This window comes from Sapajus apella, unplaced genomic scaffold, assembly GCF_009761245.1.
Source record: "Sapajus apella isolate SASKATOON/1434 unplaced genomic scaffold, GSC_monkey_1.0 scaffold69, whole genome shotgun sequence".
NCBI lineage: Eukaryota > Metazoa > Chordata > Mammalia > Primates > Cebidae > Sapajus > Sapajus apella.
Genome location: NW_022437009.1, coordinates 7,050,965 through 7,070,020, shown reverse-complemented (window position 1 = coordinate 7,070,020; position 19,056 = coordinate 7,050,965). Strand labels below are relative to the sequence as shown.

At 39.5% G+C, this 19,056-nt stretch overlaps 1 protein-coding gene and 1 long non-coding RNA gene across 3 annotated transcripts in view; one reads left to right on the top strand and one right to left on the bottom strand.

Moving 5' to 3' along the window:
- Positions 1-8,075, bottom strand: part of LOC116531082 — an 8,250-nt gene extending 175 nt beyond the window's left edge. The window contains exons 1-2 of the long non-coding RNA XR_004260254.1: positions 8,065-8,075; positions 6,120-6,124 (exon numbers count right to left, since the gene is read on the bottom strand). This is a non-coding gene — a long non-coding RNA (uncharacterized LOC116531082). The remainder of the gene's footprint in view (positions 1-6,119; positions 6,125-8,064) is intronic.
- The window catches only part of LRIG2 (leucine rich repeats and immunoglobulin like domains 2), a 55,388-nt gene that overhangs the window by 2,588 nt on the left and 33,744 nt on the right, over positions 1-19,056 (top strand). For both annotated transcript variants that reach the window (XM_032249726.1, XM_032249727.1), the window contains exons 2-6: positions 14,517-14,582; positions 17,380-17,454; positions 17,607-17,741; positions 18,301-18,444; positions 18,569-18,712. In XM_032249726.1, coding sequence (XP_032105617.1) covers positions 14,517-14,582; positions 17,380-17,454; positions 17,607-17,741; positions 18,301-18,444; positions 18,569-18,712 — 564 coding nt within the window. The remainder of the gene's footprint in view (positions 1-14,516; positions 14,583-17,379; positions 17,455-17,606; positions 17,742-18,300; positions 18,445-18,568; positions 18,713-19,056) is intronic.

Genomic DNA, 19,056 nt, shown 5'->3' with positions numbered 1-19,056 from the left:
CAATTCTCCTGCCTCAGCCTCCTGAGTAGCTGGGATTACAGGCACGTGCCACCATGCCCAGCTAATTTTTTGTATTTTTAGTAGAGACGGGGTTTCACCGTGTTGACCAGGATGGTCTCGATCTCTTGACCTCGTGATCCACCCGCCTCGGCCTCCCAAAGTGCTGGGATTACAGGCTTGAGCCACCGCGCCTGGCTCCACTAATTTTTTGTATTTTTAATAGAGATGGGGTTTCACTATGTTGGCCCGGCTGGTCTTGAACTTCTGACGTCAAGTGATCCACCCACCTCAGCTTCTCAAAGTGCTGGGATTACAGGTGTGAGCCACCACATTTGGCCTGGCCTACTTTTTTATTTTTTTATTTTTTTGAGTCTCAATGCATCACCCAGGCTGTAGTGCAGTGGTTCGATCTTGGCACATTGCAGCCTCTGCCTCCCAGATTCCAGTGATTCTCCTGCCTCAGCCTCCCAGGTAGCTGGGATTACAGGCATGAACCACTATGCCGTACTAATTTTTGTATGTTTAGTAGAGACGGGGTTTCACAATGTTGGCCAGGCTAGTCTCAAACTCCTGACTTCAGGTGATCTGCCTGCCTTAGCCTCCCAAAGTGCTAGGATTACAGGTATGAACCACCACGCCTGGCCATGGCCTGGCGGCCTACTTTTTTAAGATTCTCCAGGTAAACATTTAGAAGTAATTTCATGTATGATATATTTTTGTGTTAAGGTTTGATTTTTGTTTAATCAAGACCAATTGCCTAGAGCCAAGTGACATTCAGAATTTTTAATGTCCTATAATGAAATTGACATTTTCAGTTGAAGTGAAATGCCTTAGAGAGCAATTCTTTTGTAGAAATGTAATTGGATAGAAGTCTTACATTGCTAGAACTCTTAGAATATTAAAAGATAGGACTGTAAATTGAGAAATGAAACATTCTTTAGCAGTTGCCTTCAGCTATAAAACCACCAAGTACACTTGGGTTTCTTTATGTAATTTTGAGTGTTGAAAATACATGTAATGCTTTAAATATATTAGTGATTCAAACTCACATGTTCAACCTTGTTGCCATCAAAATGATTGTGGACAAAACTCATTAATCCTGGTTTCTGGAAATCTATTCAGATACTGTCTTTATGCTTCCTTGTATGAGAAACTCTAGAATACTATTTGGTCATTCAGAGCTTGAATGGATTCTCTGTGGGTGGATTCTCTGTATCACGTTGTTCTGATCACACACACATACACAGCATTGGAAGACTAGGTATATCAGTCAACTTATTGTTTTGCAAAGTGAGTGTGTTAGAACCCCTTTCTCCCAGTGATTTGTTGTCTTGGTCATTTCATGATAGTACCAAAACATTAAGAGGTGCGTATTTTTAGGGTTAAAGACAGTTCTATAGCTTATATAGATTTAGCTTTATGAAAAATTGGCAACCTTTTCCTTACTATTTTATTTCACTGTAGACTGCTAAATGAGTTTCCCACTTTCACTCAGGTTGGAGTGAAGTGGCATGATCTCAGCTCACTGCAACCTCTGCTGCCCACCCCCACCCCGGGTTCAAGTGATTCTCCTGCCTCAGCGTCAGCTTCCCAAGTAGGGATTATAGGTGCCCTCCACCATGCCCGGATAATTTTTGTATTTTTAATGGAATGTATTTGTATTTTTAATGGGGTTCCGCCATGTTGGCCAGGCTGGTCTCGAACTCTAACCTCAGGTAATTGTCCCACTTCAGCCTCCCAAAGTGCTAGGATTACAGATATGAGCCACCATGCCTGCCAACTGCTAAAAATTTTATCATGGATCAATATTGGGAACCGCTGCTGACTTATTTTATTTATTGGGTTAAAAATGTACTTAGCTACCTATACTTTTTTAGTTCTTTCTGTTTTCATTATAATTGTTTAAAGTTTGTTTACATTTGTTTCTTTATAATAGTTGTGAACATCCTAGCACTTTGGGAGGCGGAGGTGGGCAGATCACGAGGTCAAGAGATTGAGACCATTCTGGCCAACATGGTGAAACCCCGTCTCTACTAAAAATACAGAAATTAGCTGGGTGTGGTGGTGTCTGCAGTCCCAGCTCCTCAGGAGGCTGAGGCAGGAGAATCCCTTGAACCTGGGAGGCAGAGGTTGCAGTGAGCCGAGATCAGGCCACTGCACTCCATCCTAGCAGCAGAGGGAGACTCCATCTCAAAAAAAAAAAAAAAAAGTTGTGAACAGATTCATTTTTTTTAGTGTACAGAGAAGACATAAGCTTATGTTGAATATCTCTAGGGAAGTCTTTCCATGTGTGACTTGAGCTTCAACCTCTGTAGCTATTTTAGTAACCCTAGCAAAATGTTTTCACTATTAACATGTGGATTTAGTTTTTTTTTTTTTTTTTTTTTTTTTTCTTCTTTTTTTTGAGTTGGAGTCTCGATCTGTCACCAGGCTGGATTGTAGTGGCATGATCTCTGCTCACAGCAACCTCTGCCTTCCACATTCAGGCGATTCTCCTGCCTCAGCCTCCTGAGTAGCTGGGGCTACAGGTGTGCGCCACTATGCCCAACTAATTTTTGTTTTGTTTTTTTTTTCTTTTTAATTCTAGGCTCTCAGATATAATAATTTTTGTATTTTTAGTAGAGACTGTATTGGCCAGGCTGGTCTCAAACTCCTGACCTCGTGATCGGGCCACCTTGGCCTCCCAAAGTGCTAGGATTACAGGTGTGAGTCACTGTGCCCAGCCCTGGAAAACATTTTCAGGTTTTTGAAAGGTAGAGGAGTTGATTTGAGACCTTTTAAAGTTCATTCCAGTTTTTCTTTCTCTTTTTTTCTGAAAATGAAGTCTTCCAACCTTCTATTACATGTAGAGCATAAAAATTATGAAGAAAACTGTGAGAGGAGGCAATATTTTTGGCATAACTTTATAACTTGAAGTTGGCTAATCCAGCTGATATATGAAAAGAATCTACTTTAATTGCTTTAAACCACAAGGTGGTAAATTGAAAATGAGCCCGTGACCTGCTACGGTGGGTCAGCTCCTTGGGAGGCTGAGACAGCCGTATTGCTTGAGCCCAGGAGTTTAAGACTAGCCTGGGCAACATGGCAAAACCCGCTCTTTAACAAAAAAAAAGGTGCAAAAATTAGCCAGGTATGCTGGTACACAACTCTAGTCCCAGTTACTTGGGAGGCTGAGGTAGGAGGATTGCTTGAGCCTGGGAAGCAGAGGTTGCAATGAACTGAAATCATGTCGCTGTATTCCAGCCTGGGAGACAGAGCGAGATTCTGTCTTTAAAAAAAAAGAAAGAAAGAAAACAAAAAGAAAATGAGCCCATTTAAAAAAGGTACAGATTAAGTTTCTCTTTTATCAGAGTCTCTCACATTTACCTCAGTTGTTATTTTTTAGTTCCTCTTTCTATTTTGAGTCTATGATGTTTTTCATAAAGCTTTTCACAGAAAAGTGGGATAGATGCTGGAGCTGACTGTTGAATGGATTTAGCAACCTGGTTTACTCTTGTGATCAAGCCCAAGTAAGACTTCCTCTCTGGTGGCCTCTAGGCTTCCATAAGCAGGAATCAAGAGGAAACGCTTATTGTATGGATAATATCACCTCTCTGCAGGTCTGCAATCAAGAGTGAAGAAGAACCGTGCTTGTTCCTGGAAAGATTCTGCATCTCTTACTTCCCCCCAATGCTTACAATTTCAACACAGACCAGTATCTGCCTTGAGACTTTGAGCACCAATCTCACTGTGTCTTTTAGTCTACATCAGTCTCAAGAAGCCCAGGACTTTTAGGTTATCTCTCTTCTAGAAGCATCCCTGATGCCCTGCTTGGCTTTCTTTTTGTCTTTAGCAGGTAGCATCATCTGACATGCTACATATTTGTCTTCCTTTCAGTAGAATGTAAACCTCATATGGGCAAGGTTTTATTTTATTTTATTTTTTAAGACCAAGTCTTGGTTCATCGCCCAGGCGAGAGTGCAGTGGCGTGATTCTCCGGGCTAATTTTTGTATTTTTAGTAGAGACGGGGTTTCACCGTATTGGCCAGGCTGGTCTCGAACACATGACCTCAGGTGCTCCGGCCACTGCAGCCTCCCAAAGCTGGGATTACAGGCGGGAGCCACCTCACCTGGCTTCCAGCCACCCATTTCTGAAGTTGAGATACTCCAAAACTATTATGGATGTTTCTCACGTGATCTCATGTAATAGAAAGATTGTCTATCTTTTTTAGACAATAGCAGAAACATCAGTTTGAGTTTGCAAAAGAAACACTTTAACTGGGAATTAGTGCCAAGTAAAAAAATTAAGTAAATAAAAGACCTTGTAAATTCCTAAAACGGATAGGGGATGAGGCGTGGGAAAGCTGCTATGTTTCCAGAATCCAAAATACTTTTCCCCTGGCTTGCGTGCTACTGTTATAATGAACTGTTTCACTTTCAACAGTCATCTCAAAGCATACATGATGGTTTCACTGCATTAAGGATTTTAGCATATTTTATTTTCTTTTTCCTGGTATATCTGGGAAAGTAGTAAACAGAATATGTGCGCCCACAAAATCTAGTGCAATCTTCAAGGCATTTTTGTTTGTTTATAAGATACCTGAACAGGAAAACCTGTAATAAGAGAGCCTTAATAAATCTAATACAGATCTGATACAGGTCCCTTGGGGTTGGTTGTTACACAGATATACCCTGGTGTATTAGTCTCTTACATTGCTGTATAGAATTAACTGAGACTGGGTAACTTATAAAGGAAAGAAGTTTCATTGGCTTACAGTTCTGTAGACCGTACAGGAAGTGTGGCACTGGCCCCAGCTTGGCTTCCGGTGAGGCCTCAGGGAGCTTTTACTCATGGCAAAAGGTGAAGCAGGAGTAGGCACTTCACGTGACAAAAGGAGGAGTGAGAGAGAGTCGTGTAGGGGAGGTGTCACATTATTTATTTATTTAGAGACATTCTCACTCTATTATTTATTTTTTTGAGACAGAGTCTCCTTCTGTTGCCCAGGCTGGAGTGCAGTGGCGCGATCTTGGCTCACTGCAACCTCTGCCTCCCGTATTCAAATGATTCTCCTGCTTCAGCCTCCCAAGTAGCTGGGATTACAGGAACGCACCACCACACCTGGCTAATTTTTGTATTTTTAGTAGAGACGGGATTTCACCATGTTGGCCAGGCTTGCCTCGAACTCCTGACCTCAGGTGATCCACCTGCCTCAGCCTCCCAAAGTGCCGGGATTACAGGTTTGAGCCATCGTGCCCGGCCAGCTGCACACTTTTAAACCACCAGATCTCATGTGAACTCAGAACATCCTCTGCCCATCAGACTTTGGTTTATTAGATGGATTTCTGGACTGGTAATGTCTTTAGCCCCACCTGTATATTAGACTGTTGCTTGGAGAGCTTTTACAAAATACCATTGTTTTGGCCTTACCCTGATGATTCTCTCGTTTGTTTGTTCTGGGGCAAGACTTAAGTATCAATATTTTAAAATCTTCCCTAGTGAGGCTAATGTGTAGCCATGATGGAGAACCACTGAACCATAAGTAATTGTTGCTTATTGAATGTTAGTTGAGGAAATCTGTGCTTTGCTTAATTCTTTAAAATTATTATCTACTTTGGAGGACCCGTTTATTTTTATAGAGATTAATGTCCTAATTTTATTTCATTATATTAAAAATGTTTTGCATTTTCTAATGTAAAACATACATAATCAGTACATGAGTGATCAAAGGATTACTTGTATATTAAGATAATCACTTGATTTCCTAATGCTAGAAAATACGTTTCCCTTATCTTTAGATCCATGACATTTTATATGCTTTATTCTTTAAAGGTTTTTCAGTCCTAATGGAAAACTGGCATTTAACCAGTTGAGAAAAGATCACGTCATATTAAGCAAAGGTTTAGCAAAACGTTTTTAAAAAATACTCTGAAAGCATTCTTTTGTCATATTTTCTATGCCAGAGAAAATGACTCAACATGTTTATTCTGTATTATTTCAGTCATGAAAAACATTACAATACTCTATCCAAATTACTGATTTCAAGTTTGGGAGAAAAACCTGAAGAACAGGATAGTTAATTGAGCTTTACTTTGTTGTAAACCAGCTTTTTAAGGTATTTGTATTCTTTTTTTTTTGAGACCAAGTCTTGCTCTGTTTCCCAGCCTGGAGTGGAGTGGCGCAATCTTGGCTCACTGCAACCTCCTCATCCTGGGTTCAAGCAATTCTCCTGCCTCAGCCTCCCGAGTAGCTGGGATTACAGGCGCCTGCCACCACGGCTGGCTAATTTTTGTATTTTTAGTAGAGACAGGGTTTCATTATGTTGGTCAGGCTGGTCTCAAACTCCTGACCTTGTGATCTGCCCACCTTGGCCTCCCAAACTGCTGGGATTACAGGCGTGAGCCACCTCACCCGGCCGATTAAACCTTCTTAACCAATAATATAAATGATAAGTTGTTTTATCTCAATTAACTTTTAAAAATCTTTAGAATGGGCCAGGCACAGTGGCTCATGCTTGTAGTCCCAGCACTTTGGGAGGCTGAGGCGGGTGGATCACCAGAGTTTGGGAGTTCAAGGCTAGTGTAGCTAACATGATGAAACCCCGTCTCTACTTAAAAAAAAAATTAGCTGGGTGTGGTGATAGGCGCCTGTAATCCCATCTCCTCCAGAGGCTGAGGCAGGAGAATCACTTGAACCCGGGAAGTAGAGATTTCAGTGAGCTGAGATCTCGCCACTGCACTCTGGTCTGGTGACAGAGCGAGACTTCATCTAAAAAAAAATTCTTTGCAGTAGCTTAATAATTATAAGATCTGATACAAAGATATGAACCAGAAAATGCTGGTACCTAAAAAATGCTCACTGGTAGTGATGGAAAATGCCATTGCTTTCTGCATATTTTCATATATAAGCAGGAACCTTTGTTCCACTATTACTGAACTATTATTCTAAATGAGGGCAGGGAAGACAGATATTAAAAACATGGATAGGAGTGATATTCCATGATTTTGTACTTCTCACTGAAAAATTCAGCTTTGTTTATTTGAAATTTGAAGGCCAGACACTGGGTTCTAAAGTGGAATTTACTATTTTATATATCAGTCCAAAAAAAAAAAAAAGTCTAGTATATTTGTATTTTTCACTATCTTTCTGAGGTATCTTACTGATTAGGAAGACAAAAAAGAACATGGAGTTAATAAGTTTTTCTTGTTCCTTTTCAGGTGTCATAATTAACCTGATTTGGTCAATTTATGGTATTTTGAAAACATTCTGTAGGAAGAATTCTAATGTCAGAAAAGTAACAAAATTAAAATCTTATTTCTGGCTATGTGTGGTGGTTCATGCCTGTAATCCCAGTACTTTGGGACGCTGGATTGGAGGTAGGAGGATTGCTTGAGTCCAGGAGTTTGGAACCAGCCTGGGCAACATAACGAGACCCTGTCTCTACAAAAAATAAAAATTAGTTGGGTGCAGTCTCAGATGCCTGCAGTCCCAGGTATTTGGGAATTTGAGGTAGCAGAATTGTTTGAGCCTGGGGGTTGCAGTGAGCCATGATCAAGCCACTGCACTCAGCCTGGGCAACAGAGTGAGACCCTGTCTCAAAAAATAAAATCTTATTTCCTAGTATATTAGGTTAAAGATATTTTTACCCATGGTAAACTTTTATTTTTGTTTTTGAGATGGAGTCTCGCTCTGTCATCCAGGTTGGAGTGCAGTGGCCTGATCTCAGCCCACTGAAACCGCTGCCTCCCAGGTTCAAGCAATTCTCCTGCTTCAGCCTCCCAAGTACCTAGGGTTATAGAAGTGCGCCACCACGCCAGCTAATTTTTGTATTTTCACTGTGTTGGCCAGGCTGGAGCCCATGGTAAACTATTAAAATGGTACAAAAACATTTAAAGTGGAACAATAACAAGTTCCTTCATCTCACTTAAATTTAACTGTTCTTTGCTGGGTTGCATCCAAAGTTTTACACACACATCTATCTTTTTTCCTTTTCTTTAAAAATATGTAAAACCATACTATGTGTATAACTCTCTGTATTACCGTTTTTACTGACTGCGGAGAATTCCATTGTATAGGTCTTGCTTAACTGATTTAGCTGGTCTCATCTTGATAAGCCTATGGGTTTCTTTTTATGATTTTGTTATAACAGTAACTTCCTGGTAGATATCTTTTCGTAATTATAGGTAGATATGCAGAGTAGATTCTTTGAAATGGTGTCACGAGGTAATTCTAAAACATCAAATCTTGTGATATATATACACATACTCCAGTTATTTGACCAAATCTTTGGTGAGCTGACTTGTTACTGGCATCTCTCATAAAATTGGAATTCAAAAGCAGTATTTAGATTACTACTTCAATAAATTAGGGGAGTGGTCCCAATTAATTAGGGTTTTATATATATATATTTCTTTTAATCTTCTAGGCAATCTGATACGGTTGGTACTAATACTCTTATTTTACTGTAGAAGAGACTAAAGTTTAGTTTCAGTGACTTGCCGAATGTCCCCAAACTGGGCATGCTAAGATTGTATTTTTAACTCACCACTATACTAAGGAGGAGATTGTATTCTTAAATGTATCCGTTGAATTGATATTTTCTGTTTTTTTATTGTTGTTGTTACATTCCCTGGTGAAACAATATTTTTAATTATTAATAACCCAAGGAAAGATAATGGAAGAAGATAAAACATGCCCCTTATTCTTGAAATGAATGTTTCTGTCTTCATATTACCTCTAACTTTTTTTCTCTTCTTTTTTGTTTTTTTTGGACACAGGGTCTTGCTCTGTCACCCAGGCTGGTGTCCATAGCTCACTGCAATCTCAAACTCCTGGGCTCAAGTGATCCTTCCCTCTCAGCCTCCCGAGTAGCTGGGACTGCAGGTGTATGCCACCATGCCTACCCAAATTTTCCTTTTTTTTTTTTTTGAGATGGAGTCTTGCTCTGTTGCCAGGCTGGAGTGCAGTGGCTCAATCTCGGCTCACTGCAACTTCCGCCTCCTGGGTTCAAGTGATTCTTTCGCCTCAGCCTCCCGAGTAGCTGGGACGACAGGTGCGTGCCACCAAGCCTGGCTAATTTTTGTATTTTTAGTAGAAATGGGGTTTCACCATGTTGGCCAGGATGGCCTTGATTTCTTGACCTCATGATCCGCCCACCTGAGCCTCCCAAAGTGCTGGGATTACAGGTGTGAACCACCGTGCCTGGCTAAATTTTACTTTTTATTTTTTTCTTCATTTATTTATTTTTTTACTTTTATTTTTTATTGAAATGGGATCTTGCTATGTTGCCTAGGCTGGCCTTGAACTCCTGGCCTCAAGTGATCCTCCCACCTTGGTCTCCCAAAGTGCTGGGATTACAGGCATGTGCCACTGTCTCTGGCACCTCTGACTTTTAAAATGCACCTAAAAAGTATTGTATGATGTATTACAGATAAGCAGTGCAAATGAAGGATAGAAAGTTTAATTTGGAACAGCTTTATGCTTCAAGCGATAATAAAATTTTATTTATCCTGAAGACATTTACCCAATGTTTATCCAATATGGCTAGCCATTTCTAGTTCAACCACAAAGCAGAAATGCTTCCAGGAAGCATTTAGTCACAGAAGAGACTCTCAGATCTCATTTACTCCTAATTTAGATAGTTCAAACAGGCACTGGGATCTCCTAGCCTATGACAATTGATTAGAAACAAATTTTGAAAAAAGTTAAGTAGCCTGTTATAGAAAGGAAGATTGACAGTTCAGGAAGTGAGAGCTTTTAGCGTAAGGCTGTTAGTGGTAGAGGAAAAGCCAACTTACAAGAACAGACAATTTTCAGAGTTGTTTTAGAATTCTTGTGTTTAGTTCAGTTTACTCCAAGAATACTCAAGATCATCAGCATGTTAAATCACAATATGGTAATTGATTATAATACTAACCCTGAGTATTTTTATTTATTTGTTTATTTTGAGACAGTTTCACCCTTGTTGCCCAGGCTGGAGTGCATGGCGCCATATTGACCCACTGCATCTCCCCACATTCAAGCGATTCTCCAGTCTCAGCCTCTTGAGTAGCTGAGATTACAGGCACATGCCACCATGCCCGGCTAATTTTTTGTATTTTTTCTTTTTTTTTTTTTTGAGATGGAGTTTCTCTCTTGTTGCCCAGGCTGGAGTGCAATGGCACAATCTCTTCTCAGTGCAACCTCTGCCTCTTGGGTTCAAGCGATTCACCTGCCTCAGCCTCCCGAGTAGCTGGGATTACAGGCATGCACCACCACATCCAGCTAATTTTGTATTTTTAGTAGAGATGGGGTTTCTCAGGTTGGTGAGGCTGTTTTCGAACTCCTGACCTCAGGTGATCTGCCTGCCTCAGCCTCCCAAAGTGCTAGGATTACAGGTGTGAGCCACCATGCCAGCCGAGTATTATTTTTAAAACGAAATTATGCTAGGTACACTCTAACAAGACAAGGGTTTCCATTCACAAAAGGAAGTTTGAATTATTCTGGCTAAATGAAGCACTGTCATACCCAAAATATCAGACACAATATTTTCTTATCCTTTAACTTTTACAAAGGGCCTCTGTCAGACGTTTTTTTGCTGAAGTTCCTGGTTCAGCCTGTTATTGTTGCATATTCTTGAAAACAAAATTGTTGATGATTCAGATGTATAAGTGGGTGTGCAGAAGAAAACCCCTGTTTCTGTTGCTGTAGGACTTTGTTGCAATTAGTTTGCTGAACCTGATTTTTTCTTCTAACTGTTGTGATTGCTTTGTACATCCTATAAATAATTTACTCCTGACGGTACTAAATGACTACATTAATGGCACCTCTGGCTCCACACGATATCAAGGACATTAATAATTCATCATTTATTACAGCTACATCCCTGTAGATTAGCATGAGTGGGAACAGAGTTTACAACATCCTAACCTCAGGTGATCCACCTGCCTTGGCCTCCCAAAGTGCTGGGATTACAGGTGTGAGCCACTGCACCCGGCCCTGAAGTCTACATATTTTAGTCCTCTGTCTTTTGGGGGGTACTTTTAAAAAAAGAAATAGGAAAGGAGCAAGAGTGTGTCTGTGGACTCCTGTGTGCACACATCATTTTATTAAATTCCAGAGTGAAATTAGGTGTAAAAGCTAATTTAACCATTTGCAGTAAAGGAAAATAGTAGAATTGATGTTGAATTTCTTTACAGTTTAGCATGACTGCACCTCTGACAATTGTTAAGTGTTGCTTTCGGAAAAAGAAAAAGGTCACTAAAGTTGACAATGCTTATAACCCTGGCACCTTAGTCCAGTTCCTGGCACATGGTCCAATAAATGTTTATTGTATGAATGATCAGATCAATCCATATAATTCTAGTTAGGCATTTGATAACTTAAAACAGCTGTACTGATCCTGTAAGTTGCTTTCTATAATAGTACTGCTTTGGGAATATGTTTCAATTTACCTTTAGTATTTTTTAATCTTATTAAATATGGGCTTGTTTTAGAAGGGTCTAGAGAGCCTCATTATGTAGGGTTCTGACCTATGAGGCTGTTTGAAAGCATATATCCTTTCAACAACATTATCTGGTACAGAGGTTGCAAAGTATTTCAGGTATCCTTTGGGTTGCATTGAAAAGCCCATAGGTTTTTCAAAAATAAGAGAAAATTACTTTTTCCCAAAACAGACACTGGACAGTTTTCACTAATATTGAATACTAAGTTTTGTTTTGTGTTTTTTTTTTTTTTTTCTTTTTTTGAGACAGTGTCTCACTCTGTCACCCAGGCTGGAGTGCAGTGGCATGATCTTGGCTCACTGCAGCCTCCGCCTCCTGGGTTCAAGCAATTCTCCTGCCTCAGCCTCCCAAGTAGCTGGGACTACAGGCACCCGCCACCACACCCAGATAATTTTTTTTTTTTCGTATTTTTAGTAGAGATGGGGTTTCACTATATTGGGCAGGCTGGTCTCGAACTCCTGACCTCGTGATCCACCTGCCTCAGCCTCCCAAAGTGCTGGGATTACAGGAATGAGCCACTGTGCCCAGTTTACTAAGTTATTTATAACGTCTAAATTGAGTTTAATTTTATTGCTTCAGATTTCCTTTTTTTTTTTTTTTGATTAATATTTTCTTTAAAAATAATTCTATGGGTCAATGCTTATTGACTTTCATAGGAGAACTCTAGTGGATGAATACAGTCAAGAGTTACATTGCCAGGAAGATTTAGGTTTGGGAAAGGCATTTTGAACACTGTTATGATTAAAACGAAAGCCCTTAATCTGGAAGGGGAAAACTGCTAAGTTACAGTAGTCACAAGATACAGAATTAGATCATACTATGCTGGCTCTTCATTTGCCAGACCAACCAGCTTGGAGTAGAATATAGAATATCTAACTTAAATTAGAACAGTTGAATTTCTCCTTGAGTCAAAACACCACAAAACAACAACAAAAAACATCTTTTCACATATATTTTTATACAAGTGTATGTGTTTATTGCTTAGTAGCAAGTATGAATTGGATGAAGTATCTGAATGTGAGATTTTTATGTGTAATGAATTCATATTTTTATCTTATATTTTCTTACACCCTCCTCCATTCATGAGTGTCCTTGAGCTGATACCTTTTGCCAGACATCTTTGAATAAAGACTTTAGAACTGTTGTGGAAAAGTGATGGTTTAACACACAGCTTTAGTTATGTCATGGTGTAAATTAAGCTCTTAAATGAAAGTGGCTAGCGCAGATGGGCAGGCATGAATCTCGCTGAGAACAAATTGTTCTGCTGTGATTGAGACATTATTCAAACCTGCATGCATCTGTCAACTGCCTGTGGTGGCACAGTGAGATAAAGTGATCTGTAATGTTTCTCTAGTATGTCCCTGTGGCTAGCCATATTGAAACATATAGTACATCTTTTAGGCAGACAGCTTGGGTGGGCTGGATTCCACCTCAGCCTTGTAAAGATGCCAGAAGCGTCAAGGTGAATTTTTAGAGCCTATTTAACTATTTAGACTTGACTAACTTCAGTGAAATCTCTACTGTATCTAATAAAGTACTTGCTAGAAGTGAGATGGAATTTCAAATTTTTAACTTTTATTAGTTGTATGACCTTAGATTGACCAATTAGTAATCTTTCTGTGCCTGTTTTCATATTAGTAAAGTATTTGCCTCATAAGGTTGCTGTGTGGATTTAGTCAGTTAATATGTGTCAAGTGCATAGAATAATGCGTGGCACTTAATAAATGCTAGTTATCAATGCCATCATCATTATTAATGTAATTTGGGGCAAGATTAATTGCCTTTTTTTTTTTTTTTGGAGATACAGTCTTGCTTTGTCACCCAGGCTGGAGTACAGTAGTGCCATCGTGGCTCACTGCAACCTCTGCCTCAAGGGTTGAAGCCATTCTCCTGCCTCAGCCTCCTGAGTAGCTGGGATTACAGGTGTGTATCACCACTTTTTTGTATTTTTAGTAGAGACGGGTTTCACCATGTTGGCCAGGCTGGTCTTGAACTCCTGACCTCAGGTGTTCCACCTGCCTTGGACTCTTAAAGTGCTGGGATTACAGGTGTGAGTCACCATGCCTGCCCCCCCCCCGCTTTTTTTTTTTTTAAAGGAAGACCACATCCCTACCCTATCATGGATGTGGTCAACTTCAGTTTTAATACAGAAGCTTACCATCTTGACTTGTGAAATGTATCTTCAAATGTACTTACAGTTAGGATACAATACATAATCACTGCAGGGAAGAAAGATACTCTTTAAATACTGCTATGGAATGATCTAAGATGTATTATTTAATGAAAAAAGCAAGGGGCAAAGTAATGTGTAAATTGTTCTGTCATTTTTGTAAAAATTTGCTGTACATGCATATATCCAGAAGTCTACACAAGAAATGGCATATTTTCATTTGTTGTTATTGGAAAGGGGAATTGGGTGGCCAGAGACAAAAGCAGAAGACTTTTTACTGTATACGCGTACACTTTTTGGTTATTGGACCATGTGAATGTGTTCCCAAACTCAGAAGCCACACACACACACACACACACACACACACACACACACACACACAAAGTAAAATAGCTATTTTGAAATTTAGATAAATTTTTATTCATCCTTTATGAACATTCTTGTTTGTCTATACTAATATTCACATTTAAGAGGGCTTTTATTTTTATTTTTTTGTTAAAAATTTTTTTTTTGAGTTGGAGTCTTGCTCTGTCACCCGGGCTGGAGTGCAGTGGTACAGTCTCGGCTCACAGCAACCTCCACCTTCCCGGTTCAAGCAGTTCTGCTGTCTCAGCCTCCCGAGGAGCTGGGATTACAGGTGTGTGCCACCACACCTGGCTAATGTTTGTATTTTTAGTAGAGATGGGGTTTTACCATGTTTGCCAGGCGAGTCTTGAACTCCTGACCACAAGTGACCCGTCCGCCTCAGCCTTTCAAAGTGTTGGGATTACAAGCATAAGCCACCATGCCTGGCCAAGAGGACTTTTAGTATTTCTATTTAGTTTTTTTTTTTCTTTAGGTCTACTTTCCAACACTATACTAAGAATGATATTTTGTCCTCTTTCAGGGATTTGAGTCATAATCGGTTGTCTAACTGGAACATCAGCTTGGAATCACAAACGTTACAGGAAGTGTAAGTTATTTTTGTTTATTTAAAGTTATGTTAAATTCCTAAGGGAATTTAATAAATTGTGACTTGAGGGGAATGTTCAATCCAGAGATGCCATAAAAAAATTGAAGGAAAAATTAATTAAAAGAAATTATTTAAAAACCTAAAATGTTGTCTTTGTTATTATCACAGATTCTCTTGGCATTGGTTTGGTGATGTCAAGTTGGAGGCTGTGGGGAAATATTTTACTTTCCTGGGGCTAAAAGTAAGATTTACCTGTCTTCAGAGTAAATATGTTTTGATTTTGGCCAGGTTTTCAGCCTGTTGTGTAAACCCCTCCACCCTTTTTTTTTTTTTTTTTTTTTTAAATGAAGTTTCGCTCTCGTGGCCCAGGCTGGAGTCCAGTGGCTGGATCTTGGCTCACTGAAACCTCCGCCTCTTGTGTTCAAGCGATTCTCCTGCCTCAACTTCCAGAGTAGCTAGGATTACAGGTGCCTGCCACCACACCAGCTAATTTTTGTGTTTTTGATAGAGACAGGGTTTTACCAGGTTGGCCAGGTTGGTCTCGAACTCCTGACCTCAGGTGATCTGCCCACCTTGGCCTCCCAAAGTGCTGGAATTACAGGCATGAGCCACTGCACCTGGCCTGTATAACCTTTTAAAATGTCTTGACATGTTATCTAAGATTGGGAGCATCGTGTCTAAAGTAGATTTATATGAAATAGAGTATTCTCGATATCATTTGAGAATGTGATGGTTGATATAATTCAATTTTTCTCTTAACTGAAGTTTTTCCTTTAATACTGAGATCTATTATGTAATTTTGGAGGGAGTTTTCTAAGATATTATTAATATTAGTTTTTGCATTGTTAACATTCCTAGAGGCACAACTGTTAAGGTATATAGGCCTATTCGCCTCTACACTTAACACCCTCGGAACCCTGAGATTTACTTTCCTTTTTTTTTTCTTTTGAGACAGTCTTGCTCTTGTTGCCTAGGATGGAGTGCAATGGCACGATCTTGGCTCACTGCAACCTTGGCATCCCAGGTTGAAGTGATTCTCCTACCTCAGCCCCCTGAGTAGCTGGGATTATAGGCACCCGCTACCATGCCCAGCTAATTTTTTGTATTTTATTAAAGATCAGGTTTCACTCTGTTGGCCAGGCTGGTCTGGAACTCCTGACCTCAGGTGATCCGCCCGCCTCAGCCTCCCAAAGTGGCTGTGATTACAGGCGTGAACCACAGAGCCCAGCTGAGATTTACTTTTCTTTTTAATTCTTTGCTGACAGGGGTAACTTCTTCATGCTCATTGGTCTCTGCATTCTCTCCTCCTGGCCCCAGATTTATTGCTTCTAAAATGTTGTGGGTGAATATACAGTTGACAAGTTAGTTAGCTGAAAGAGTAGGCACTGAGGAAAGGCCTGAAAATGCTTTAGTGGGAAGTGCATGACCTTTATTGCATGAACTTTGTAACTTTGGTTGGTTTTCACGGGAGGCAGAGGTTGTAGTTTCCAACCAAAGTTACAAAGTCCATGCAATAAACATCTTTACTTCTGGTTTCTTTTCTGTATTCTAGATTGAGGTTGTTCAGTAATTAAAATCCAGATTAATGTAATGTGATTGTATAAGATTTGCTACTAAAACCTTTGAGACGATCTGTTTAAAAGGCTGCTGGGATCAGATGCAACATGTTATGTTACCTGTAAAACTAGTCATAGATTCCATATCTGGGTGGGCTGATAAATTTCATCTGTGGTCTCAAGTAACACTCTCTAACTTTGTATAGCTTTAGAAAAAATATATATACATTTGTATGTGTATGTTTATGTATATTTAGAGAAAGAGATCTGGATCGACTGATTATGCCTTCTTTGTTTAATGACTCAGATCAGTTGTCATAAACCCAACTTATTCAAAGAACTTTGCTTGAGCTAACAATATTTAATGTGCAAAATACTTCATAATCTTTCTGATATTAGTATCAGTAGTAGATCAACACTATAAAAACACATTTCTTGGCTTGGCGTAGTGACTCATGCCTGTAATCCCAGCACTTTGGGAGGCTGAGGTGGGCAGATCACCTGAGGTCACGAGTTTGAAACCAGCTTGGCCAACATGGTGAAACCCTGTCTCTACTGAAAATACAAAATTGGCTGGATGTGGTGGCACATGCCTGTAGTCCCAGATACTCAGGAGGCTGAGGCAGGAGAATTACTTGAACTTGGGAGACAGTGGTTGCAGTGAGCCTAGATTGCACCATTGCACTCCAGCCTGGGCAAAAAGAATGAAACTCTGTCTCCAAAAGAAAAAAAGAAAAGAAAATACATTTCTCATTAAAACCTCTAATTTCTCAAGAAATACATTTTTATTTTATTTTATTTATTTTTGAGAGGGAGTTTTGTGCTTGTAGCCCAGGCTGGAGTGCAATGGTGTGATCTCAGCTCACTGCAACCTCCACCTCCTAGGTTCAAGCGATTCTCCTGCCTCAGCCTCCCAAGTAGCTGGGAGGTTTCTCGTTTCTGGTTTCACCACGCCCAGCTAATTTTGTACTTTTAGAGAGATGGGGTTTCTCCATGTTGATCAGGCTGGTCTCAAACTCCTGACCTCAGGAGATCTGCCCGCCTCGGCCTCCCAAATTGCTGGGATTACAGGCATGAACCAGCGTACCCAGCCATTTTTATTTTAGTCTAAGTCATTCTGAATCTCAAGTCTTTTTCAAATTTGGCACCTATTCTGAAGAATATGTATTAGCCAGAAGGTAGAATTCAAGAAGTAATATTTCCCTCACTAAACATTTAAATCTGTTTTTCCTCTTGCCTAGGAAAATGAATTACAATGAACTAACAGAAATCCCATATTTTGGAGAACCAACATCTAATATTACTCTACTTTCATTGTAAGTTAAGAAGTTTTGAGATCTTTTACTTAAATTATGAACAGTAAACAGTCTTTTTTTAAAGTACATATATTGTTGACTCTGATTATTTAACATTCTTATGGCCTGGGTGGATTAGTGGCAGCAGCCTCAATATAATCTTTGTTTTATAGAATCCATAATATAATCCCAGAAATAAATGCACAGGCGCTTCAGTTTTATCCTGCCCTGGAGAGTTTAGACCTCAGCTCAAATATAATATCAGAAATCAAGACATCTTCATTTCCTCGCATGCAGCTTAAATACTTGTAAGTAACATAGATTACATTTACTTTAAAGCCCATGTTTTTTATTCATCAGTACGTATCTTTTAAAAAATATTTGGTTAATTATTTTGCTTTTGATATGCATATGTGAAACAAACCTAGGGCTGGTGTATTGGCTTTGGCCACTCATCCCACAAACCCCCAAAAGAAAGAATTGCACTATTGTCAGAAAATATTGGCAGATGTCCAGGGTAATTTTTGAGATTCAGTTTTGTTTTTTTTTAAAACCAAGTTTTCTAAAAGGTAAAATAGAGATTTGTTAAATGATGGCTTACCATATATAATGATGATAATTAGCATGTATGCCAGTGTTTTCCAGTTTACAAAGCATATTCATACATGCTGTTTTGTAACAACTTCAATGAAGTAGATAGCCTTCTAATTTTGTAGATGAAGAAACAAAGCAGTTAAATGATTTGTAAAGTTGTGGATAGTCATTAAGTGATAAAGCTGGGGGCTCAGACATAGATATTTGGCAGCTTTCTGGTGGTAGAATTTTTTATTTTACTAAATTTTTTCTTTTGCTGTTATCTTATTTTAGGAATTTAAGTAATAACAGGATAACCACCTTGGAGGCTGGTTGCTTTGATAATCTATCGAGTTCTTTATTAGTGGTAAAGTTAAATCGTAACCGAATTAGCATGATTCCACCGAAGATCTTCAAGCTGCCTCACCTCCAATTCTTGTGAGTAGCAAAATAGATGGATTATAAGAAGATAGTTTTTTCTTACAGGGTCTTTTTCTTTTTAATTACTGTTAGAGCATTTCAGCAAACCAGTTTCCTGACTATAAAACTGTTTTTGTTAAAGGGAACTTAAAAGAAACAGAATTAAAATTGTGGAAGGTCTTACATTCCAAGGGCTTGACTCCTTAAGATCTTTGAAAATGCAGCGGAATGGAATTAGCAAACTTAAGGATGGAGCATTTTTTGGCTTGAATAACATGGAAGAACTGTAAGTACTTGGGACTAGAAGTGATTATTAGGAAAGAAGTCTGTCTGGGACTTTTTTTTTTCTTTTTTTTTTTTGAGACAGTCTAGCTCCATTGCCCAGGCTGGAGTGCAGTGGTGCAATCTTTGCTCACTGCAAGCTCTGCCACCCAGGTTCAAGCGATTCTCCCGCCTCAGTCTCATGAGTAACTCGGATTACAGGCATACGCCACTACGAGCAGCTGATTTTTGTATTTTTAGTAGAGACAGGGTTTCCTCATGTTGGTCAGGCTGGTCTCGAACTCCTGACCTTCCAAAGTGCTGGAATTATAGGCATGAGCCACCACGCTTCTGCCTGTCTGAGCTTTT